The 27,321-nt window shown below is 45.6% G+C and overlaps 1 protein-coding gene across 1 annotated transcript in view; it reads right to left on the bottom strand.

Annotated features, from left to right (window-relative positions):
• Positions 1 to 27,321, bottom strand: part of CSMD2 (CUB and Sushi multiple domains 2) — a 667,647-nt gene that overhangs the window by 520,173 nt on the left and 120,153 nt on the right. Inside the window, exon 3 of the mRNA XM_081490945.1 lies at positions 22,370 to 22,482. Within this exon, the coding sequence (XP_081347071.1) occupies positions 22,370 to 22,482 (113 nt within the window). The remainder of the gene's footprint in view (positions 1 to 22,369; positions 22,483 to 27,321) is intronic.

Genomic DNA, 27,321 nt, shown 5'->3' with positions numbered 1-27,321 from the left:
GCTGGACCTGGAGGCAGAACCCACCAGCTCTCCCACTCTCCCAAGATCCTGTATCCCTCTGCGCAGCCAACATTTCCTGAGCACCTGCTGTATGCTGGGCACTGCCTACAGAAGAGATGGAAGGAGCTGGTAAGCCCTCGGGGTGGAGACCAGCGGTCTCCTGCCAAGGCCAACACTGCCCTTGGTCCACAGCCCTCTGCAAGCTGCTCTGCCCTCGCCCAGATCTCTGGGAGGAACTGAAGCTGCAGCCACTGAGAGAACCAGGAAACAGACATAACTGGTTCCCAGAGGCATGCCTGGGGAAAAGGGGTGACGGGCCCTTTTTAAGTATCCTGGACAAATGCAGTTTGGGGAGTAAAACAAATCTCTCTTTTCTCTCTCTACCCTTTCTCAAAGTCATGTCATCTACCTCATAGCTTTATGTGGGCAGAGGCTCTGGCTTATACCCACAGATAGGCTCTCTCCATTCACCTGCCTACCCACCAAGTTTTCCTGATGCCACGCAAGCATCTCCCATCTAATAGTCCCAACAGTGCTCCCCATCTCTGCACCTCAAGCCTGTCCACCCATGGGCTCCCTGTCTCAGTTAAGGGCATCTCCACACTGCCAGCTGCTCCAGATGAAACCTGAGAGCTACCTTGATTTCTCCCTGACACCCACATCCAATCCACCAGCCAACTCTGCGGGCTCCACCTGCAAAATCTTCCTGGAATGGGCCCCCTCGTCCCGTCCTCCACTGCTACTGCAATTGTCTAGGGCCCCTCATCTGTCACCTGCATTGCTGCAGCCAACTCCTGCCAGTCTCCCTGCCCACACCCTCACCCTCCTTTGTAGGTCAGATCAGGCCATCCTCTGCTCAGAACCTGACAGGGAGCCCCATCACGCTCAGAGTAAAAGCTGAGTCTTTCCCATCATGCAGAACCCATGCCTGATCTGGTCCCTTCTTCTCTCTGACTTCATTAACTCTTACTTCTCCCCACCACCCACTCTACTCTGGACACATGGCCTTATCTTTGTTCTTCGAGTGCACCAGACAAACTCTTGCATTGGGGTTCACGGGTGGAGGGTGTTGGTGACTCAGCCTGATGGTTTGCCAGCAGGTCCCTTGTGGCTCAGACAGTAAAGAATCCGCCTGCAATGCAGGAAACCTGGGTTTGATCCCTGGGTCTGGAAGATCCCCTGGAGAAGGGACTAGAAACCCATTCCAGTATCTTGGAAAATTTTCTTGTCCTGGAGAATTCCATGGACAAAGGAGCCTGGGGGGCTATAGTCCATAGGGTTGCAAAGGGCCGGACATGGAACCTGCCTAGAACCTAAGCAAGCAACCACCGTGCCCCAGGTCCTCAATTGTCAGGCAGTGATCACATCACACTGCATCACAGCTGTTTGATTTCTTATCCGTATCCCCAACTAGATCATGGTTGTCCAAGGTCAAGGATTGGGTCTTGTCCACTTGTGTTTTCCCAGGCCCCATTCAGAGTAGGTATTTAAGGCATGTTCCTGGTTGGGCAAATTTGGCCTTGGAGTACAGAATGAGCCCAGATAATCACGATGGCGTGATCACTCACCTAGAGCCAGACATCCTGGAATGTGAAGTCAAGTGGGCCTTAGAAAGCATCACTACGAACAAAGCTAGTGGAAGTGATGGAAGTCCAGTTGAGCTATTTCAGATCGTAAAAGATGATGCTGTGAAAGTGCTGCACTCAATATGCCAGCAAATTTGGAAAACTCAGCAGTGGCCACAGGACTGGAAAAGGTCAGTTTTCATTGCAATCCCTAAGAAAGGCAATGCCAAAGAATGCTCAAACTACCGCACAATAACCTCAGATATGTGGATGACATCACCTTTATGGCAGAAAGTGAAGAAGAACTAAAGAGTCTCATGATAAAAGTGAAAGAGGAGAGTGAAAAAGTTAGCTTAAAGCTCAACATTCAGAAAACTAAGATCATGGCCTCTGGTCCCATCACTTCATGGCAAATATAGACGGAAACAGTGGCAGACTTTATATTTTGGGGGGCTCCAAAATCACTGCAGATAGTGACTGCAGCCATGAAATTAAAAGATGCTTGGTCCTTGGAAGGAAAGTTATGACCAACCTAGACAGCATATTAAAAAGCAGAGACATTACTTTGCCAACAAAGGTCTGTCTAGTCAAGGCTATGGTTTTTCCAGTAGTCATGTATGGAGGTGAGAGTTGGACTATAAAGAAAGCTGAGTGCAGAAGCATTGATGCTTTTGAACTGTGGTGTTGGAGAAGACTCTTGAGAGTCCCTCAAGAGCAAGGAGATCCAACCAGTCCATCCTAAAGGAAATCAGTCCTGAATATTCACTGGAAGGACTGATGCTGAAGCTAAAACTTCAATAGTTTGGCCACCTGATGCGAAGAGCTGAATCATTTGAAAAGACCCTGATGCTGGGAAAGATTGAAGGCAGGAGAAGAGAATGACAGAGGATGAGATGGTTGGATGGCATCACCAGCTCAATGGACATGAGTTTGGGTAAACTCCAGGAGTTGGTGATGGACAGGGAGGCCTGGCATGCTGCAGTCCATGGGGTCACAAAGAGTTGGACATGACTGAGTGACTAAACTTAGCTGAATTACTTAGCTGAATTACGGTTGGATGGATGGATGGATGGATGAATGAATGAACCAAAAAGCTAGGTTTTCCATAACTTTACACCAGGCCTTTGACTGTGTGGATCACAATAAACTGTGGAAAATTCTGAAAGAGATGGGAATACCAGACCATCTGACCTGTCTCTTGAGAAACCTGTATGCAGGTCAGGAAGCAACAGTTAGAACTGGACATGGAAAAACAGACTGGTTCCAAATAGGAAAAGGAGTACGTCAAGGCTGTATATTGTCACCCTGCTTATTTAACTTATATGCAGAGAACATCATGAGAAACACTGGGCTGGAAGAAACACAAGCTGGAATCAAGATTGCTGGGAGAAATATCAATAACCTCAGATATGCAGATGACACCACCCTTATGGCAGAAAGTGAAGAAGAACTAAAGAGCCTCTTGATGAAAGTGAAAGAGGAGAGTGAAAAAGTTGTCTTAAAGCTCAACGTTCATAAAACTAAGATTATGGCATCTGGTCCCATCACTTCATGGGAAATAGATGGGGAAACAGTGGAAACAGTGTCAGACTTTATTTTGGGGGGCTCCAAAATCACTGCTGATGATGATTGCAGCCATGAAATTAAAAGACACTTACTCCTTGGAAGGAAGGTTATGGCCAACCTAGATAGCATATTTAAAAGCAGAGACATTACTTTGCCAACAAAAGTCCGTCTAGTCAAGGCTATGGTTTTTCCAGTGGTCATGTATGGATGTGAGAGTTGGACGGTGAAGAAAGCTGAGCGCCGCAGAATTGATGCTTTTGAACTGTGGTGTTGGAGAAGACTCTTGAGAGTCCCTTGGACTGCAAGGAGATCCAATCAATCCATCCTAAAGGAAATCAGTCCTGGGTGTTCACTGGAAGGACTGATGTTGAAGCTGAAACTCCAATACTATGGCCACCTCATGCAAAGAGTTGACTCATTGGAAAAGATCTTGATGCTGGGAAGGATTGGGGGCAGGAGGAGAAGGGGACGACAGAGGATGAGATGGTTGGATGGCATCACTGACTCGATGGACATGGGTTTGGGTGGACTCCGGGAGTTGGTAATGGACAGGGAGGCCTGGTGTGCTGTGGTTCATGGGGTGGCAAAGAGTTGGACATGACTGAGCGACTGAACTGAATTTAACTGAACACCATTTGGGACACTTTCTTCTGTTTGTGCTTGACTAGACATTGAGAAACCAAGAAATCTACTCTGTGTCCCAAGAATCCTCAGGCAGAAGCCAACCAGTTCACATGCCACCTCACAGCAGAGTCCATGCTGATCTCCAAGACAGCTGTGCACGCTGCATAGAAAAGAGAATGCTCTCCCTGGCTCTCGAAGGGTGGAGCTGCTGCAACCACAGCCTCCCAGACATATCTCCCAAGGCAGGAAGGGAATCGTCCCACATCTCATTCTCCGTTTGAGCTGGACAAGGAAGCCTTAGAAGACTCACATGTGGTCCCAGAGCAAGAAGGGACCTTGGAGGAGGAGCAAACTTTATCCCATTTGAGCTTAGCTATGGATGAGCACAGGCGTTATCTCACTGTGCTCACATATTCATTCCATTTTATAGATGAGAAAACTGAGGCCCTGAGATATTTTAAAGCATTCCCCAGGTGACACACGGTGCATGGCAGATTGACCCGAGAACTGTTTGGTTCCAAAATGCAAGCTCATTCTACTGTCCTGGCCGTTTTCTGTTTTCCTCTGTCTCCAGAAGAGGGTGGGAAACCGGCAAAGTGAAAGGCACTGGGTCTAGGTTTACCTGTGTCTGAGGAAGGCTGATGCTCCAGGTGAGGCTGCCCTGCCTTGCCTTCCCAAGCCCTTCACAGCCTCTGAGATCACACAGGGCTGCCACACTTCTCCAGGTGCTGGGATATGGGTCAGGAGAGGTTTGTGGGACGGGGGTGCTGGGCATGTGCCTGTATCACTGCCGTCTCAGAGTCAAGGGGACTTGATTGGCAGGGCCCAGGCCAATATCAGAGATTAGAAAATGCTTTGGAATCAAAGTCAATTGAATTAATAGATGGTGAATGCTGATTTAAAGTAGTGAGTTACAGAACCACAGAGCCATTGAATTAGCAACTCTTAGATTTGTCAAGAAATTTAGAAGTCATCCAGGGAAACACACTATCCAATTCAGCCAAGCTGCTCACACCAAAACATCTCTATTAGGAAAAGAACATGTGTGCATGCATCTGGGGACAAGGGGCTGAAGCTGCCTAGTGTGTAGGCCACCAGCAGGACCTGTCTCTGAAGTTTCCTGTTTTTTAAAAAAATCCATTTGCATTTGACTCACTCTGCCCTCCTTGCGTGTGTGAATGCACAGGTGTAAATGTATTTTTTCTTTCTCGGTGGTACATATAATAATAGTGTATCTTACCACTGATGGGATATTAAGATGAAATCCAATGCACACTCTACTTTGAGAAGTATGCTAATAGTACCTCTGGCAGATCTTGATAAATCAAACCCTTGCTTGATTACCTCCATAGATGGGGAACTCATTCCTTCACAAGGCAGCCTAATTGAGACTATGATAATTAAGGCGATGTAAAATTTCTTCTTGACTCTTGGCTGAAATTCACTTACCTCTAACATCTATGCATTGGGCATTGCTTGGCTCTTTGGAGCAATCCACACACACAAAAAAAACTGTCTTTTCTGTAGCTAGTTCTCAAGTCACAACCAGGCCTTCTCTTTAATCGTTGTTTGTGGGATCATTACTACTTCTCTCATTCATTCCTCCAAAACACCTACTGTGTGCTGGGTATTATGGGACTTACAGTCCCAGGCCCTCAAAAACACCTCACCCTGATCACTGCTTTATTATGTGGGGAGTCCATATCTCTATCCATCCAGCCATGTGATATTTGGCTCACCTCATTCACAGCCAGCTGAAACCTCTATGTCGTTTTCACATAAACCAGGACTTCGTTGCTGTTGATTTTGGTTTACTCTTTGATTTTGGATTTTCTCCCATTTGTTCTTTATCACACAATCACACTAGAGCAGCCACAAAGAGGTGACTTTTAAAAAACTCACCCACAATCTCACTGGCCTCCCATATCAATCCTTTCCTTTTTAACTTCCATCTAGTCCCTGTCCACATAAGACCTAGTTTCCACAGTTGTAATACATATGGGGAAACATTTTTGCATTCCACTTTTTTCACTGAAAAATAATATCATAAACATCTTTCTAGATTACTAAATAATGCTATTATAATTGTAAATGGCTGCATAAATCCATTAGGTAGATATACCATAATTTTCCTAGTCGTTCCCCTATTGTTAGACGTTTTTACACTTTCCAATTTTTCATCATTATAAATAATGCTGAAATCAACACTTTCATGCATATAACTTTCTTCTTCTGTTGAATTATTTCTGTAGGATATAATCCCAGGAGGAGAATTACTGGGTCAAACGACATGAGTACTTTATGACTCTTGACACATGTCGTCAAGTTGGATCCCCAAAGGACTCATTTCCATCACCACCAGCAACATGTGAACATGCCCGCTTCTCTGCAAACACCCCAGCACTGTATCATGTCCTCACAAAGCTTTTTAAGCTAATTGACTAGGGATAAGGGCTTCCCTTGTGGCTCAGCTGGTAAAGAATCTGCCTGCAATGTGGGAGATCTGGGTTCGATCCCTGGGTTGGGAAGATTCCCCTGGAGAAGGGAAAGGCTACCCACTCCAGTATTCTGGCCTGGAGAATCCCATGGACTATAAAGTCCATGGGGTTGCAAAGAGTGGGACACGACTGAGCGACTTTCACTTTCACTTTCTTCAAGGTGTTGTTTCATTGTTTTAACATGTTTGACATGACTTTCATTATTAGCGAGACAAAATCGCTTTCCTGTGTATTTAGCTGCTGACTCGATTTCCTCTGAGAAGAACTCCACATATCTTTCTCACTACTTTGGACAGGGTGGTTACATAATATCGAGATTAACCCTTTCCTGCCATAGCTGGGATAATATTATTCAACAGTCAACTGTGCTTCTTTCCATTTTTAGATTTTTTTTTTTTTTTTTCGGCTGCACTGGGTCTTCATTGCCACATGCAGGGTTTCCTTACTTTTGAGTGTGGGCTTCAGTCTAGTTGTGGGGTCCAGGTTTCTCACTGTGGTGACTTCTCGTGTTGCAGAGCTTGGGCTCAGTCTTTGTGGCACACAGGCTTAGTTGCCTAGCGGCGTGTGGAATCTGTCAAGACCAGGCATCGAACCTGGGTCTCCTTCATTGGCAGGTAGATTCTTAACCACTTGGACCACCAGGGAAGTCCCTATTTATATATATACACTTTTTATTGTACAGAACTTTTAACATTTGAATATAGTCAAATTAGCACATTGTTTTCTTTTTGTTAGGTTCTCTAAAGTACAAGGGCTTCCCAGGTGGCTTAGTGGTAAAGAACCCATCTGCGAATGCAGGAGCTGCAGGAGACATGGGTTTGATCTCTAGGTTGAGAAGGTCCCCTGGAGAAGGAAATGGCAACCCACTCCAGTATTCTTGCCTGGAAAATCCGATGGACCGAGGAGCCTGGCAGACTACAGCCCATGGAGTTGCAAAAACTTGGACATGAATGAACACACACACACACGAACACTAAAGTATAAGCCCTGGCACTCAGCTCTACAGTAGTGGAATATTTTACTTCAATTCAATAATCTCAACTGAGTGAAACTATCTGATTCTTTTTTGCAGGCTGAAGTCAAAATGCCTGGGGTCAAGCCCACATTCTACCTCTTAAGCAGCTGTGTGACCTCAAGCAAGTTACTTCTCTGTGCCTCAGCAAAATGGGGATAATAATGGTGCCTGCCTCATAGGATTGTTGTAAGGATTAAATGCTAAAAGGTAAGGCACATATAAGAGTGTCTGGCACCTGGTAAGAGCTGAAGCAACGTTAGCTTTCATTGTCATCCTTATAATCCTCACTGTCCAATGCATTTGCTTGGAATCGTCTGCCAAATTTCCAAGTATGATCTCAAGGGCTTCATCCACATCAGTTATCACTAGAAACCCTCGCCCCTGAACATTCATCTGTTCACTGGGACTCTTAAGGTGAGCTTGTTCAATGAGCTACAGGCACATCATGAATGTCTGTTGAACAGACAAGAATATAAAAGTTTTTGTTCAAGCTATTGGGGAAGCCAAACTGCTCCATCTGTGGGTCATCCCTTCTGTTCTAGCCAGCTTAGATGCCCATCCATAGGGAATGTGGGCAGTGTGATGTGAGCCCTGCTGGCTCCCTCTTTGTCCTAGTAGCCTCTCTGGGGCTGACAAAGGTCCAGGCATGTTCTGTGCCGGACATAGGTCCCCACCTGTGACTGGCTTCCTCGCCTCCAGTCGTCCCCCTACCCTCCTCACCGTTTCTAAAGCAGATATCTCACGACATCACCTCCCTGCCTAAAACTCTTTGGTGGGGACTTCCCTGGTGGTCCAGTGGTTAAGAATTTGCCTGCCAACTCAGGGGACATGGGTTTGATCCCTAGTCCAGGAAGATTCCGCATGCCTCAGGACAACTACTGAGCTCGCTCCCTCTAGAGCCCATGTTCCACATGAGGAGAGGCCACCGCAGTGAGAAGCCCACGACCTGCAACAAAGAGTAGCCCCTGAAAGCCTTCATGCAACACTGAAGACCCAGCACAGCCAAAAATAAAAAACACTTTGTTGAAAGGCTGGCTGTCTCTGTGAATGAAGCCCAAACTCCTTCCGGCGCCTCCCAGGTCCTGCATGAGCTGACCCCTGACCCACATCCAGCTGCTGCCTTACCTTCTTGTCCTTTATTAATACCTTTCCACCCCTTAGGATTTCTTTCAGGAAATCAAACACACACATTCTTTCTTTCTTCTGGCCTTTGATTTCATTCATTCACCAAATAGTTATTAAGCACCTAACAGGCATCAGAACCTGCTCTAAGGAACTGAAGATTCATCAAAGAACAGCAACGGCAGTGCAGAAGAGACAAAGAGCCTGACCCTGGGAAGCTCACATCTGGTAGCAGAGACAGACAGGTAGCAGATAGACAAGTAATTGGATTACACGTCGAGGCGCGGGTGACCGGGCGTGATGGAGTGGGGGCAGCTGTGTTATACAGTGTCATCAGGAAAGGCCTCTTTGATACGGGATGTTTGACCAGAGAACTGAACATGAGGACAGAGAGGGCCATGGTGGCCACCGGAGTGGAGCAGCACAGGCAAAGGAAACCGAATGTACGGAGGCCCTGAGGCTGGAAAGTGCTGGCTTGCCCATTCTGCTGCACCGCTTCACATCACAAGGCCAGCTCCTGGTAATTTAACACATGATCAAGCCTGATCTGCATCCCTCCTAATCTGGGGCTGGATACAGGTCTTGTGGGAGGGGCGGGACATGAAGAGCTGGAAGGGAGGTGAAGAGCATGTAAGTGAAGCCATCACTCACAGGACAGGGTCCCTTGGTAGCAGCAGGGTCCTCAGCAAGGCCCGGCTGAGGACAGTCGGCCCTAGAGGTGCTTCAGTGACATGGGCTAGCCACCAAGCCCCCGCCTCTCTGTGGCCCCTTCTTTCTCTGGGGTCAGGAGACAGATAGACTCAGAGAACCATATGGCAGCGGTCCCCAACCTATTTGGCTCCAGGGACCTGTTTCGTGGACCAGGGAGAAGGGGATGGTTTTGAGATGACTCAAGCACATTACATTTGTGCTGTGCTTAGTTGCTCAGTTGTGTCCGATTCTGCAGCACCATAGACTGTAGCCTGTCAGGCTCCTCTATCCATGGGGATTCTCCAGGCAAGAATACAGGAGTGGATAGCCATTCTATTCTCCAGGGGATCTTCCCTACCCGGGATTGAACCCAGGTCTCCCGCATTGCAGGTGGATTCTTTACCATCTGAGCCACCAGGGTCTCAGGATATTCCACCTTGACTTTGGGGTTAGGGCTCGAGTTCCTATGAGAATCTAATTCTGCTGCTGGTCTAACAGGAGGAAGAGCTCAGATGGTAATGCAGGTGATGGGGATCAGCTGTAAATACAGATGAAGATGCTCACCTCCTGCTGTGCAGCCTGGTTCCTAACAGGGTGTTGGGGACCCCTGCTGTATATGGGGTTTATCTGGGGAGGTAGCATCAAGTAGAAAGAGGTGGGCTTTGGAAACAAACCGATTTTCAAACTGTGCATGACCTTTTAGTCCAGTTCAGTTCAGTCACTCAGTCGTGTCTGACTCTTTTCGACCCCATGGACTGCAATGTGCCAGGCTCCCCTGTCCATCCCCAACTCCCAGAGCCTACTCAAACTCGTGTCCATCGCATCGGTGATGCCATCCAACCATCTCATCCTCTGTCATCCCCTCTTCTCCTGCCTTCAATACAGCATGACATTTAGGTGCTGGATAACCTCAGGCAAGGTAACTAACCTCTCTGGAACTTCCCTCTGTATACAGTGGGAATTCCTAAGGCCTTGCTTGCCAGTGGTGTAGCAATGTCTTCAGAGCTCCCACTGGATATCTGGACCTGTCATGTTGAAGGCGCTCAAGAGCTGGTCCCTTCATCTCAGAGACTGGCCCTGGGCTCAGAGATCTAGGGCATGTGTAAGGAAACAGCTGGCAAACAACACTCATCGTTCCACAGGGTGGAAAGGGGAAGGAGAGAGGTCATCTGTCCACCGCCAAATCTCCAGATCAGAGCCCCCACCGATGTCCTAAGTGCTTTTCTCTCTTGCTGCTCAATGAAATAGTAATGGGTCCAAACCTCAGTTATCGACACTAATGAAGGGTAAGGCTGGAAAGAATAAATCAAATCAGTGGCTAATCACACCCAAATTATCAATTAATAGAAAGACATGGGATGGGAATATTCAATCCTGATACTTCTATTTGGAAGTGTTCTCTCCCTGCTGATGACTGACTCACGAGTGGGAGATAGGTTCCCACAAGCAGGAGACAGTAGAAGGACATGTGTCCCCTGACCTCCAGGACAGAGGTCAGTGGAGGAAGCTCTGATAGGGTCACCTGACTCAAGTCCACAGGAAGGAGACAGGTGAGTATATCCAGCTACAGTCACAGTCAGTGGAGCAGCTGAAGGCTGACACTCCCATCTCACATCCAAGAGGGAGCAATCACGTTCAGGTCCCCATCCACTGGTATTCCTGGTGCCTTGGGAGCCATTATGGGAGGGGCTGGCAGGGGGCTGGCAGTGGTCCTGAGGGACCCATGTTTGGGTTCCGTGGGTTCCCCCGTCTTCAGCACAGATACAAGAAATAGGATCAAGACTGGGGCATCCCACTGCTTCCCACAAGAAGGTCATTTATCAGCTCAAGACCTGTGCTAATAGGTGTTAAATAGAGTTCAATGCAGACAATTGAGAAGTAATGAGACCTGGAGCCAAGAGAATGAATGAAGAGGTGATCACATGTCCAGCGAGAGCCATCACCTGAATGCCGAAAAGGAGGCGCCCTGATGGTCGGAGAGCTCTGGGTCGGAGAAGAGGTCAGAGTGATGAGTCCACCCCAAATGAGGTGAAGGGTGGTCAAAAGCAATTAAGCCGTTACCATACTTCATCAGTTCTAGGGAGCACAACTTTCCATATTTTAATATTTTTGAAATTAGGATGTATCTTAAAAGAGATGGCATGTCATACTTCAGTCAGGAGCATTTGTTTTTTTCTTTCTGAGTGGCACATACAACAAAACTGAATCTTTTACTGAAGACATCTTGAATTCAATGGGACACAGTCCCTGGATGGATTGGATGGTGTGTGTGTTCAGTTGCGTTCAACTCTTTGTGACCCTGTGGACTGTAGCCCACCAGGCTTCTCTGTCCATGGAATTTTCCAGGCAAGAATACTGGAGTGGGTTGCCATTTCCTACTTCAGGGGATCTTCCTGACAGTCCAGGGTACCTTAAGCAAATCTCTTTCTGTTACATTGGGTGAAATGACCCCTATCCACTCATTTACTCCATCATTATTTACTGAGCATCTACCAAATGTCAGATCCTGGGCTAGGTGCAGCTGTGAGCGGTGATCATAAGAGCCCACACGTCGGCCTCCTCCGTGTTTATCCCACACCGGGCACTGTCAGGGACCCGCGACATGTGTTGTCTCACTGGTTCCCACCAATGATCCACCAGAGTAGGGATTACTATTATTATTGTCCCTGTGACAGTGGAGGTCAGAGGAGGTTAAGTGACCTGCTCAAAGTCCCACACTAGCTACTAACTGGCTGAGCCGAGAGTGGATATTTCCTCTAGACCCTGAGCTTTTGTCTCCGTTCTCTCCACCGTCAAGGAGCACACACCGGAGGGGAGAAGGCCCACAAAGAACAGGAAATACACAAGGACACTGGTAATTGGAGGAGATGCATGGAGCTAAGAAGGAAAGTAAGGGAGTGTTGGGCAGCAGGCGCAGTCTCTGGATTTGGTTTAAACAGACTGGAAGGAAACAAAGAGGCCGAGAAGAGTGGCTGCGTGGGCGAGCAAGGTTCAGTAGAGGGACTCGGCATGTCTGAAGGATGGGTGGGGAGACAGAGCATGGTGTTTCCGAAGACAAACAAAGCTAGTGTGGCTGGAGGAGGAAGGAGATGGAGGTGGGGCTGATGCCAGGTTTTGATGGCCAGGTAAGGAGTTTGCACTCCATCTGGGAAGTAATTAGAGGGTTTTAAGTGAAAGCTCCCCAAGATCCTTGCACCCTGCCTCGAATGATTCTTTGACTCTGCTGTTGGGCAGCAGGTGACTATAGACTTCTAAGAGGAGAGCCTTGGAGCAAGGGCACCATGTACAACTACTCAGGTTGAGTACTGCCAAAGGGTGCCCAGGCAGAGGGGTGATGAGAACTAAAACTCAGCCTCTAGTCCATCCACTAAGCTATATGCTCATATGACCCCTCAGGGTGGCCAGTTGTGCTAGTTTGCACAAAAGCCCATATGGACTAGCAGAGATTCAGGTTAGGACAGGCAAGCAGTGGCTAGTATTGCAGCATCCCTACTGTGTGCCAAGCCCCAGACTAAGGCTTTGCAGTGACAGAAGAAATAAAAAAATAGGAGACATCCCTTGCTCTTGGAGATCCACAAAGCTTGACAAAAGATTTTGTCACGGGAAATAATTTTTTTTCATCCCTACAAAACACATCAGGCCCTATTATAAGAGCTTCCTTTGATGTAGCACCTACTATGTGCCAGATGTCATGCTAGGTGCCTTCTGAACCTTACCACAAATGCTCACTCCCTCCTTGAAAGGAAGAGAGAGTGATCCCACGTCCCATAGGAGGGAGCTGAGAGGCTCAGAGCCTTGTCCAAGCTCACACAACAGGGACACAGCAGGACTCAGACTTGATAACCAAACAGCCAACGAGGCATGAGAGCAGGGTTCTCCATTTGGTCAAGGAATGCATGTTTCTTGACCAGACACTGTACTGGACACTTTCCAGCCATTGACCTTTCCTTTTCCCAGGGTATAGTTGCTCTATAATGCTGTGTTAGTTTTTGCCATACAGCAAAGTGAATCAGCTATATGTATATATACAGCCCCTCTTTTTTGTATGTCCTTACCATTTAGGTCACTACGGAGCATTAAGTTGAATTTCCTGTATTATACATCAGGTTCTCATTAGTTATTTATTGTGTATATATGTGTGTGTATATATATATATCTGCATATATTTATATATGTATATATTAGTGTATGGGCTTCCCAGGTGACTCAGTGTCACCTGGCAACGCAGGAGATGCAGGAGACGCAGGTTCAATCCCTGGGTCAGGAAGATCCTCTGAAGTAGAAAATGGCAACCCACACCAGTATTCTTGCCTGGGAAAATTTCATAGACAGAGGAGCCTGGTGGACTACAGTCCATGGGGTCACAAAGAGTGGAACACTACTGAGTGACTGAGCACACACACATGCATATTAGTGTCTATATACATACATACACATACATGTATATATCTATACATATGTACACACACATGTATATATATAGATCCCAGTCTCCCAATTCATTCCACCCTTTCTTTCTCGCCTTAGTGCCCATATGTTTGATCTCTACATCTGTATCTCTATTTCTGCCTTGCAAACAAGTTCATCTCTACCATTTTTCTAGACTCCACATTTATACATTGATATACAATATTTTTTTTCTGGTTGATTTACAATTCCTTTGGCCCCCATTACAAATCATCGAAGTGGACACTGCAATTTCTCTTTTGTAAGAAACCAGCTCAGGGAGGTTGGGAGATGCACATGTGTCAGAGCTGGCCAGGGTTGAAACTACCTCTTCCTGGATTCCCTTCCTCTGCTCTTACTCACTGTAGGTCTCAGAGCTCCTTGAAGATGAGGGCCACTTATTATTCACTCATATTCCTCAAAGTCTACCTTAGAACCTGGCATAGAGCAAGTGTACAGTAAATATTTGTTGAAAGAATGAATGAATGGACAGGGTCAGAGAAGTAAAGGGGATGCACCTGTTACCTGCAAGTCATCCGGCCACCTGAAAATGCACTCTCTCCTTCATCACTCTGTCTTCTGACACCTTGACGCAAGAAGGGTCAGGGCACTAGAATCTGGTATGATGTCATCTTCAAGCTATGTTAATACCCTTCCCCAAAGGGGGAAAATATCACTATGCATGATGAGCTATTTGTGGGATTATTGAGGACGTGATATGAAATTCATCCTGACTCCCCACGTACGGAGAAGTGCTGCCCAATTTGTCTCAAATGTCACATCTCTGTGTATTAATTTGCTACTCCACTGTATTGATTAAAAGGAATGTTCTCCAACTCCCAAGGCAGAGCCCTCGGAAATGGAGCAGGTTCACTGAGGAAGCACACACACCATCCCCCTCCCAGGCAGAGGAAATGGATATTCACCACCTCCCCCCAACCAAGAGCAGGCCCTGCTAGCCTTGCTAGCTGGCCTGGATGGCCCGAATGGTACAAATTCCATATTCAGTGTATGTATGTATATGGTCAAATAGCTTCCATTAGCCCAATTTTGAGATGTCTGCAGAATGCCCCCAAATTGGGGAACTCTTTCAAAAAGAGGAAATTGTCGGAAAGGCCAGGAGAGGGGAATCAGCAGGTCTAATTACAGGAATGTATAAAACCAGGAAGGGTCCTTTTTTCTGGACCTCAATTTCCTGGCATGCAAAGTGACATGATCACCTCCACCTCATTACCCCTCCAAAAGCCAGGAAAGCACACTCTGTCCCAACCTGCCTCTCTTGGTAGAACAACAACAGGGAGCTCCATCTCTATCTGTCTGTCCCTCATGGATGTGTCTATTTGACCCTGTTCCATGATGTTGTGGTCCTTATGGGCCTTCCTTCGTGACTCAAATGGCAAAGAATCTGCCTGCAATGCAGGCAGAGGTGACATAACAGGCTTGCACTGGGAGCAAATCTCACCAAGAAACGGCACTAAATTGATCTCCTCCCTGTTCTCTTCCCTTTGTGTGGGCAGGTGGGTAGGGGTGGCAAGGGTAAATCATGACAGTGAGGATGGTGCTTATTTGAAACACTGGGCATTGCACACAGTAGCACTCAATATATATCAGCTTGATGAATGAAAGAATCTCTACCATCCACTTTATGTGTTATGTCAGCCTCTCTGGGCTGTTTTTCAGGTGAACCAATGGTTCACAGATGGGCTTCAGGGCATCTGAATTATATGAACAATATATGGGAAAGTGGTTTGTGTTTGTGTGTGTCTAGAGAGAGTCACAACTTTCAGGTCCGTGATCCCCAAAGTCTCAGGTCTGCGGGATGTGTCATTAGCGTCATGAGCCCTGAAGCCAACATCTCTGACACAAAGATAAGAAGCCATGAAAAGACTAAGTTCCTGGCATTGGCCCTATGAGCCCCAACCCACCAGGGGACAGGGCCCACAACCTCATCCCCGTGAGGTGGGTGGTTTCTCCAGCAGTGCTGGAGCTCACGGATATGCAGACGCCTCTACTCCCCACAGAAGCCAAGGTCTGTTTCTCAGCCCAGACACACCATGAACAAATGGGTTGAGGATTTTATGCAAACACAGGGTCAGGGTGCTGGGGTGGGGCTGGGACTGTGACCTATAGAGTGAGCATCTCCTGAAATAATCTCAGTCCAGTGAGGCTAGGGGGAGGGTGGCTTCACTCATTAGCTGATATTTATCAAACATTGACAATCTGCCAATCCCTGTGCTGAGCACATTATGTGATTTGTGTATTTTCTCTTTAATCTTCACAACTTTATGAAGTAATATCCTTACCCTGATTTTACAGAGGCAATGAGCTCAGAGAAATGAAATAACTTGCCCAAGGTCACACAGCAAGTGAGCGGCAGAGATGGGGTTTGATTCCTGATAACGCTGGAACTCAGAACCTGAAGTCTTCATCACTGTACTACGCAGCCTCTCCCTTACAGCAACCAGGGAATTTGCAAAAATAAGTGTTCCTCTTCCTCCTAGGTTCCATATGAGGATAATTACAGGAATGTGATTTTGATTTTTAAGGAAGCCTCTTGTATTTTTGAGAGGGAGAACCCAAGATGATAGTTAGATTTAACAAAACAGAAATACCTGTTTTTAGATGTAGATGATTAAATTGATCTAATAGACTAAGAACCAGTGGTCAGAGATGGGCTAAAGTGTCAGAGTGACTGCTTAAGAATGGTGCTGCTAAAATGCAAAAGGTGCAGCCATGATTAAGCATCAAAACCCGCAGAGACTCTAATTGACATTTCTGATCTGCTTATAACTCTTGTTTGTCTGTTGATCAGCCTGTGAGAGACAGAAACAATCCCTTACATCTCTGAAAGTCATATGTGGAAACGGTGTGAAGCCCATGGGCTCAGTTGGGAGAAACCATGTCTAAAGGGCAATAAGACTAGAAATGTCAGGAAGAGACGCACTGGGGGCTGGGGAGGAGGGAGGCACTCAGGGAAGTAAGAGGCTTCCATGCATTGAAAGCCAGACAGAAGGACACAGAGAACACTGGAGAATCAGAGACAGAGTCACTGAAACCAAGACAAACACAGCTGAATTTCAGAGGGATTTAGAAGTAAAATGGAAAAATAAAATGCTGAAAGAATCGGAGGAATATCTAAATGACGATTTAGCTGATCTTGGCATGGAAAAGGCCTTTCTAAGCATAACACCAAAGATTATCAAAGAGAAATTAAAAATTTAAAAATTGGTGACATAAAAATTAAAACTGCCTCACATCAAAAGAAACCTCACAAAACTCATAGCCTTAATATGCAAAACCACTTACAAAAAGGATAAGAAAAAAATACTAACACCCGAAAAGAAAAGTAGGCAGAGACAGGGACAGGCAATTTACAAAATGATCTACAAAAGGCCAGAAAGTGATGACAGGTGCTCAACCTTCCCTATCATCAGAGAGATGCAAATTATAACCACAAATGTGATCTCATCACACCTATTTTAATCAATGAAACTAACTTAAAACTCCCCAACGTGCAACGTAGGTAAAGAGCAGGGATGGGCCCTCTTACATCCCGGTAAGATCTTCCTACAGATACCATGGGATTATGTATTAAAATGGAAGATCGACACACTCTTTGACCCAGCAATTGCACTTCGAAGAATTTATCCTAAGATAAGTAGATGAGGGTTTAAGTTGTATGTACAAGGATGTTCTTCACTTAAATGTCCCCAGAAGATGACTGGTTAAATAACCGGGGTGTAGGCAAACCACAATGGCTCCTTCACTGACATTCATTAGGAAGAACAAAGCAGGGCTATTTTATTAACACAGAAAAGTGTCAGCCTCATTAACCAGACTACAGAAATACATACACAGTGTAACCCCAAGTGCACATGGATCCGCGTCTGTGCGCACACGTGTGGAGGTGCAGAGAGCTGTCAAATGAACACTCACAAGAAGGGAGGAAGGGAAGCTACACCCTCTGCAGTAAGTGGGTGGCCTCTGCTGGGCAGAGGGGGACATGTGCAGGTCTGGGCAGGAAGAGGAGGGGGAGGAGGAGATGAGTGGGGTTAGAACTCCTGGGGATCAGTGCTGGGAATGAGGCTGCCAGATAGCAGATAAAAATACAGGACACTGGGGACTTCCCTGGTGGGCCAGTGGTTAAGAATATACCTTGCAGTGCAAAGGATGTGGGGTCAATCCCCAGTCAGGAAACTAGGATCCCACATGCCTCAGGCTTACTGAGCCCGAGCGCCACAACTAAAGATACCACAGCCCACAACTAAGGCCTGATGCAGCCAAATAAATATTTTTTAAAAATACAGGACACTGCATTAAATTTGAATTTTAGACAAAGAATAGGCAACTTTTTTAGTATAAGTATGTTCCATGACCTGGCGCTCTGTGACAACTTAGAGGGGTGGGATGGGAGGTGGCAGGGAGGTTCAGGAGGGAGGGGACATATTAATATGTATGCCTATGGTTGATTCATGTTGATGTATGGCAGACACTAACACAGTACTGTAAAGCAATTATCCTCCAATTTAAAAAAAGTATATCCCATGAAATACTCAAGATATACTTATGCTAAAAATTATTTTTTCAAAATTTAAAAAATTTGAATAATATAACATACAGATTAATCGGGCACCTTGTATTTTATCTGAAACTCTAGCTGAGTCTGGATATATCTCTTATCGTCTCTCTGAGATGACCCAAGCAAGCCAGGAGGAAGCTGAAGCCAAGGCAGGCCTCCTGTGCCCACCCTGCCTCTGATTTAGTTCCAATCCACTTGCCCATGAGAGAGAGTCACCCATCTCTGCTTTCCTTCAGGAGTTTTGTGGGGAGTACAGTGGAGGAGATGAGCATAGTCTTTAGAGCCAGAGAAGTTACTTTAAAACTCCTGGTCATCAAGTAGCCTTAAGATGAACACAAAACTCCTGAGTCCCAACTCCAACATCTGTAAGATGAAGATAGTGAGGTCTGTCCACAGGGCTGTCTCGGGGATTAAATGAGATAATGTATGTAAAGTGCCTGGCATACAGTCAGCGCTTAACACAAGTTGATCCCCTTCCCTCCTATCCACGGCCACAGCCCACACTCTTACCCCTGGGGATTACGAATCAAGCATCTCCTGTCATCTCGGGCTTTGACGACTGGCCTTTTTGATCTTTTCCTCGAAGCGGCAGCAGCTCTGAGCTGACACCCTTCACCTGACTGACTTCACCTTTCTCCCAAATCCCTAGCAACAGTTCAGTTCCTTATCTGTACTTTTCACTCTCCCCAGGAGGGTGGAGGAGGATGAGACTGCTTTGATAGCAGACTTTCAGGGATGTCAGCCAGGGGAGCTACCGAGAGTGGGGCCCTGATGGCATTTAGAAAGGGCCAGCGATGTCCAAAAGAGTGCAAGTAAGGAGGCTGCCCAGGCTGGGGGCAGCCTGGGCTGATGTGTGGGAGCTGAGGGGTTCTCTAGAGCCAGTCCGTCTGTCTGCTTGTTGTCTAGCACAAATGACTAAGGTGGGCTCTGTGCGGGAGGGAGGGCTGCCTTCTTCCCCGGAGAGCCAAATCTTCAATGTCTTCTGGATCACGGGATCACCCCCTCCCTCCAAAGAGGCTCAGAGAGTTTAAAAATCTTTCCAGCGTCACCCAGTTACTCACTTCCAGGGCCAAGCAGCTAGTACTAATCAGCAAATCCCTAAATAGGGGGTTGTCTTATGTCCTGTTGAGAAGTCCAGTGACAGAGAGGGCCCCTGACCGCTGTGGATGTAACATGTCACATGGTTTATCCACAGCAGTGGCTGCGCCTGCTGGTTTCTGTCACCTGCCCTCCTGACCCCTCCACTTTGGGTATCTCGAAACTCAGTGCAACTCACACTTTCCCGGACGCACAAATTGCCCCGTGGTCCAGTCCCGAGCCAGATCAGCAAGATCAAGCCACAGCCTTGGCTTCCCTGCTCTTGCGTCTCCTGTTAGCACAGATACCTGCATGCGCGTCACTCTGCCAGGCACAAAGACAGAGCCACACAGACCGTGGAGTTGGCGGAAACCCTGCCCAGGTGACTGCAGAGAGTCACTCAACTACAGCAACCTATTTGCTACCTACACTCAACTACACTCAACCAATACAGCAACAGCATTGTCCGGGGTCTGCCCGGGCCTCACCTAGAAGCTTTGTCTTCTCAATGCCAGTGACTTAAGAGACCTGATATCATTATGCAAGGGCTTCCCTGCCGGCTCAGTGGTAGAGAATATGCCTGCAATGCAGGAGCCACAGGAGATAAGGGTTCAGTCCTGTGGTTGAGAAGATCCCCTGGAGGAGGACATGGCAACCCACTCCAGCATTCTTGCCTGGAGAATCCTCATGGACAGAGGAGCCGGGCGGGCTACAGTCCATGAGGTCGCAAAGAGTTGGACACGACTGAAATGACTTAGCACGGCATAACACAGCACCATTATGCAGCTGAGATAGGGCAGGCCCTTCCTTCTGCACCATCGATCCTTCATGTGTCTGGGCTGCTACCCGCCAGGCCAGGCAGGTGGGAGGAGGGGCCCGCTGGCCTCCACTTACACTAAAGTGTAATCTCATTTGAATCACAGACTCTCTGTGAATCTGATGGAAGCCCGAGCTCGCCCTGTCTAGGAATCTAGAAGCATTTTCTGCAGTGATACAAACTGTTCTCGTATTGCCCAGTATGGTAGCAACAAGCCACACATGGCTACCCAACACTTGAGTGGAGGCTAGTGCAACTGGGAAAAGGAATTTTAAATTTTATTAAATTTTTATTAATGTAAATATGAAAGTGGTATGTGGTTAAAAGCTACTGTACAGGATAGCACAGTTCTAGACCAGGGGTCACCAAACATTTTCTGTAAAGGGATAGATAGTAAATATTTTCAGTTTTGCAAGCCATGTGGTCTTTGTGGCAGTAACTCAAGTTTGGAGTTGAAGTAGATACAGACAGTCATAGACAACAACAGCTAAAGGGCTTGGCTGTGTTCTAATAAGACTTTATTTACAAAGACAAGCCAAAAGCTGGATTTATCCAGGTGAGCCATAGTTTACTGATCCCTCTTCTGGACACTTTCAAGAAAAAAAAAAAGCACATACCCTTATATTTTCAGAATGTGGCTTCTAATTATAAGGGGTTTTCACAGCTTTGATGCCCCTGTAGACCTTCCCATGAATTCCTGGCTAGAACCTCTGATTTTAAAGGGCTCTGTGAAGGTACCTTCAGCTCTGCTCTGGCTGATGGAGAAGCACTTGGCTTAGTTTCCCAGAGCAGACAGTATGGTCAGGGATCAATAGGACACTTTTTTCCTAAAACCTCATGAAAGTCCAGGCACAAATGCTGCTAAAGGAGGACACTTCTCACAAGGTCAGCCTGTGTGTCAGCCCCTCCTGGGATCTCTGCAGCCACCAGCTCTAGTGTCCATGACTCATGCCCTGCACCATCTCCAGGCACCTCCAGTCTCCCCATAGCTGAAAGATTGTGGAAGAAGCTTCTGAAGAGGCCTCTCTTCATCAAGAGGTTATAACTGAGACTCACAGAGACTTAGTTTGGGTTAACAGCCAAAGGATCAGGCTGAGGACACAATCAGGATGACCAAGATCACAGTCTTGCTTTGGGGAGGAACCGAGTGTTTGTTTCAAAGAAATTGGGATATCCAAGGAAACTTCACTTTAAAGACAGGTAGGTCTTTTCAGGAGCTCTCAGTTCAAGCAATCTGGAGTTATGTCAGAAGTCCTCAGTTAAAGGCATGTGAAACTTTCTCTGGAGCCTTCTTACTATTGTTAGTTAAAAATAACTGATACCACTCCTCGGGTTCCTTCTCAGGAGCCCTAAATCACTTAGGTTAAAGCACCAGACTGTGTCCCCTCCACCCAATACCAACAGGGGTGAATTTTGCCAAGGGAGGTAGGATTTGCCCTCTTTTTGTCGTGCATTCCTAGCCAAGACAAAGGTGGTATCTATTTCTATATTCCTATAATTCCATTCAAGAAAGCATCACTTATTAAGTTCTTAGAGGCAAGAGGAAGAAAGCTCTCGCATAACTGGCATGCTTTACTAGGGTGTTATGTCATTACTGTTATTAATTATCATTAACAGTCTTAAAATATGCCTATTAATGATCTCAACACAAAATAGCAGTGTGGGTCTTAGCCAAGAGCAGCATAATTACCTATTAATGAGATGTAAATTTCCCAGGGAAATGACAGCGATCTCGATGTACCACCTTCTGAACTAATATAATAAAGTTAATAATAATAATAGTGTATAATCTGAGGATATTAGTGTTAATTTGAATGCTAACACCATAGTTAAACAGGCTGAGAGAAATGGAAATTATCTGCACAACTCAAACCAAGAAACCCTAATCTCTGCTATTAAAGAAAAATTGATTGTTCTTCTCTGAAGGATATAAAGCTGACTCTTTGCAGTCACCATAGTGAGCAAAGAAAAATTTTAAGCTACTTCTTTTACGTCTTCTACTTAGGGTTTACATCTCCCTTATTTCCAAAACCAAGTCGAGGTACTTGGTAATACAGTGAAGCCCAAGAGAAAACACAATTTAAAAAAATAGAAACATAAGAAAACCCAGTTAAGGGGAGAGAGCAAATGTTACCAGACCCTCCAGATACACAACTAAAGCTCAGATCTGATTTCAAGTCTCAGCTTCCTAGAAACACGGCAGGAGCAATTTAAGTAACTGAGTTACTGGTTAGTAAGCAGCCTCCTTAGGACAGGCACAAGCTTTGAATCTGAAGAAGCTCTTCTCGGCAGCTGAGAACCACACAACCCGGCCCGTGGCTATTCGAACCTCACACCCCAGGCTCCCGCAGGCCAGGCCAAGACACCTACCCTCATAGCTGGCGTGGAATCCCTGTGCGCTGACCGCGTAGTCACTGATGAGGCGCAGAGAGAGGGTGGTGGCCGCACTGACGATGGTGGCTGGCAGCTGAAAGCCTGTGAGCCTGAAAGACAAAGAGGTGAGTTGGAGGGAGGATGAATCCCCTGGGAACTGCACGTCCCTTACGCATTTATTGAGCACATGCTGGATGCATGATGCTGATCTAGGCACAGAGAAGGATATGAAAGAAGCTGAACACCAGGCACATGCAAGGTGTTCCAAGATAAAGTAATTCCCAGCAAAAGTGATGGAGACCAGTCACAGAAACATGGGGGCCTACTCTCCCAAGCCAGGGGCTACCCCTAACCTGGGGCTCTGCCTCATTTATGGCTCTTTTCTTTCTCCTCCTCCAGTTTCTTCTCCTGATGCACCCAAACAGGATTCTGTGCGGCCTTCCTAGGACAGACTCCCTCCACCCATGTCCTCCGCCTGCATCTCATCTGTAGATAAACTGTAGCCTCCTAGGCCTTCCCAAAGTTCCAAAGGGTAAATTTAGTTAGAGAAGTGAGAAAATGCAGAAAGAAAGGAAAACAGTCAAGCAAGACAAAATAATAGAAGTTTAGCCATTAAACAAAGTCAAGGACCTTTAGTTCCTCCTCAAGGGCTATAGATAGTATTCTGAGTCATGTCCTTTGAGCTCTTTTGCAGATACTGAAACACCCGCCAGGTGTATGGAGCCTACAGCACATAGATCCCCAGGCTGATTGGAAACAGAAGCTTGAGGATGCTAAGTCTCAATTACCTCACCACCAACCAATCAGAAGAATGTTCACTGATCACTTACTCACAAGCCCCCTCCATCACCCTGTCTTTAAAAACCTTTTCCTGAAAGCCTTTGAGGACTTTGGGCTTTTTAAGCACTAGCTACCTGGGCCCCTTGCTTGGTGTCCTACAATAAACCACAACCTGGTGTCCATGACATTACTACACATGGGCACCAGACCCAAGTTTGCTTCAGGAACACTGACTCCTCCCTTTCTGGCTGGGGTCCTTTGAGGCTCTGGGTAGACTTTGCCACAAATTTACAATGAATGATCACCAATAGACAGTATTTATTTATTCACATACAGAGGAAAATATATCCAACTCTAAGTAGCAGACTGTGGATCCTTCTTATCATAGACTTTATCCTTTAAAAGGAATAGGTCTATTGCTTTTATAGAAATGATGAGTGCTTATTATTTTTAAAAGATAAAAGCAAAAAATAAAAACCCAATGCAATCTAGAAATAATCATTCTTGACAGTTGACATACAAAGAGATGGAAGGATCAGTAGTTCAGATCATATTCAATGAAATAATTTCATATAAATGGGATCATATTGTACATGCTTTTAAAATTAAAATGCATAATTTTTTTCCCCGCTAGTTAAGTGAAGAAAAAGAAACAAGGGTGAAACGAAAGGAATTGTTGAATCTGAAATAACGTGCTTTCTGCACAAGAGAGGCATCTTTGAAAGATTCTTCTAACATTAAAAAGATAAAACAATGAAGCTTTCACTGAACATATTTTAGGAAGAAGTCTGCCATCAGGGCATCCACACAGGTTGGCTCCTACAGGCGATGAGATTGTACCCAAAGGTGCTGGTGGGGTGGCCAGGCTCCTGTGCCCCTTTGTCTTTTATTCCCTATCTGAGGCTCATCTGCACACCCGGAAGGGCTCAGGGAGGAAGTCAAGGTATAGCTTTACCTCCATTTTCAAGTATAAGGGATATCTGTGGTGCCCCCGGTTCACCTGGGTTCCTCCCATTGCTATAATATCTGGACACCCAGGTGTCCCCTGAAGGGCAGGGGTATTGGGTTCAACCAAATTAAATCAGATGTTTGTAACACGCACCAGGAAAAGCCCTGTGCAAGGTGAAGGCCTTGTCTTTCTCACCATCCTAATCTTACAGGATTCAGGTTAACACAGAATAAATTGAAGGAAAAGAGAAGGCAAAGTCATCAAACTAAAATGGGAGACCAAATATGTTTCAAGGTCATCTTTTCAGGTATACAAACACTCAGCAAAGAGTCTCTCCATCATCCCATATTCTCTCCCCATCCCTGCCCCTGTCTTTCTGTCTCTATCTCCCCCATTTTCTCACAAGGGCAAAAAATTCATATGTCACATAATGAAACCATACACATTAGAAGAAAACAAATTATTGTTTAATCTACTTACTGAGGAAGGTCTTTCAGAGTATGGTTAGACAACTCCTTTGGCTTCTACCCGCCCATCATTCTTTTAGAGAGCTGTCACTGCATTGGGTTCTGACAGGTACCCTACCCACTCACCAGCCACTGACCAATCACGGCAAATCGTTCATCTTTACGGAGTGGTTCAAGGCATAGGGAAGAAGGAGGAGGGCACCTAATCCAAGCAGAGTCATTCTGAGTCCTTCCACGGGATATGATATACAGACTTCAAGTGTCTTTTATCTGGGGGCTCTAAATCATTGGGCTGTAAGCTCAAGACTGTCATCAGTCCTTTGTATCATTACACAGACACTATCTGCTGTAGAGAAAATGATGTCTCATATAGATGTAGACAAAGCTGAACAGTGAGAAGAGGGACAGAGTCCTGATGATGCATCGTGGAGCCCCTTCACACATCCATGCAGAATGACCCACTTCTACATGAACCAACATTCTTTATTCCTTCCTTTTCTTTTTCCTTTTTTTCTTCTTCTTTTTTGTTGTGTTCAAGTTAGTTTGATTTGGGTTCTATCTCTTGAAATTGATTGAATACTGATGGATATAGCATGAGACCTCACAAGCCTTAAAGGAAAATACCGATTGACCTAATTACATGAAAATTCAAAGCATGCATGTGGAGCAAAAAAAAAAAAAACTGTCAAAAAAAAAGATAAAAAGTGCAAACTTGGAAGACTACATATAATATATATGACAGGAATTGGTTTAGTATTCATAATCTATAAAGGATACTAACAAATCAATATAAAAAATACAGGGAAGGAAGGAAAGAGCAAAGGACATACACAAAACGATGCTCCACCTAAATAACATAAAAATAAGAAAACTCAGCCCAAAAGACTCATTTTTCATCTATTTTGCTCCACCTAAATAACATAAAAATAAGAAAACTCAACCCAAAAGACTCATTTTTCATCTATCACATTGGCAAATACCTAGAGTTGGAAGGATTGAGGAAAACAGAGGCTACAGTTATCAAAATGATAATAAGAAAATACCACAAATTACACACATACATTTGACAAATTGGATGAAATGGACCAGTTCCTTGAAAAGCACAAACCACCACAACTTTTCAACAGGAAATAAATCATTTGAATAGCCCTATGGCTATAAAGGAAATTGAATTAATCATTTAAAAATGCCCCCAAAGGAAACACCCAGACCCAGAAGGTTTCAATAGAGAATTCTACCAAATGCATAAAGAACTTACACCAAGTCTATATAATGTCTTCCAGAAAAGAGAAAGAAGGAGCATTTCCAAACTCATTTTATGTGGCAAATATTACCCTGATACCAAAACCAAAGGTAGTACAAATAAAAAAGGCTAAAGACTAATATCCCACAGGATAGAAACACAAAATGCCTTAACAAAATACCAGCAAAGAGAATTCAGCAACACACAAAATAATTATACACCATAACCAAGTGTGCTTTAATTCCAAGGACACAAGTCTGGTTCAATTTCTGAAAATCAATGCAATTCACTATATTAACAGGCCAAAAGTAGAAAAATCACATGATCATATCAATGATGAAGAGAAAGCACCTGGCAAGATTCAACACTCATCCATAGTTGTAAAAAAAATCTGTTACAAACTCACAGACTTAGAGTGCAGTCATGTCGTTGCCAAGGGGAGAAGGTATAAATTCAAAGGTTGGGGTTAACATATGCACACTACTATATGTAAAATAGATAATCAACAAGGAACTAGTGTATAGCACACAGAACTCCATTCAATGCTCTGTAATAACCTATATGGGAAAAGAATATGAAAAAGAATAGATACACGAATGGTGGTGGTGGTTTAGTCACTAAGTGGTGTCGGACTTTTGAGATCACATGGACAGTGGTCTACCAGGCACCTCTGTCCATGGGAGTTCATACACAAGAATACTGGAGTGAGTTGCCATTTCCTTCCCCAGAGGATCTTCTCAACACAATGATTGAACCCCGGTCTCCTGCACTGCAGACAGATTCTTTACCACTGAGCCATAAGGGAAGCCCCCAGATACAGAAGTCAGTCAGTTCAGTCGCTCAGTCGTGTCCGACTCTTTGCGACCCCATGAATTGCAGCACACCAGGCCTCCCTGTCCATCACCAACTCCCAGAGTTCACCCAAACCCATGTCCATCGAGTCGGCAATGCCATCCAACCATCTGATCCTCTGTCGTCCCCTTCTCCTCCTGCCCCCAATTCTACCCAGCATTAGGGTCTTTTCCAATGAGTCAACTCTTCGCATGAGGTGGCCAAAGTATTGGAGTTTCAGCTTCAACATCAGTCCTTCCAATGAACACCCAGGATTGGTCTCTTTTAGGATGGATTGATTGGATCTCCTTGCAGTCCAAGGGACTCTCAAGAGTCTTCTCCAACACCACAGTTCAAAAGCATCAATTCTTCGGCGCTCAGCTTTCTTCACCGTCCAACTCTCACATCCATACATGACCACTGGAAAAACCATAGCCTTGACTAGATGGACTTTTGTTGGCAAAGTAATGTCTCTGCTTTTAAATATGCTATCTAGGTTGGCCATAACCTTCCTTCCAAGGAGTAAGCATCTTTTAATTTCATGGCTGCAGACACCATCAGCAGTGATTTTGGAGCCCAAAAAAATAAAGTCTGACACTGTTTCCACTGTTTCCCCATCTATTTCCCATGAAGTGATGGGACCAGATGCCATGATCTTAGTTTTCTGAATGTTGAGTTT

The sequence above is a fragment of the Giraffa tippelskirchi genome, chromosome 5, assembly GCF_054371585.1.
Source record: "Giraffa tippelskirchi isolate mGirTip1 chromosome 5, T2T-mGirTip1v1.2.pri, whole genome shotgun sequence".
NCBI lineage: Eukaryota > Metazoa > Chordata > Mammalia > Artiodactyla > Giraffidae > Giraffa > Giraffa tippelskirchi.
The sequence above is the reverse complement of the archived record's forward strand: the minus strand, read 5'-3'. Positions and strand labels throughout refer to the sequence as shown.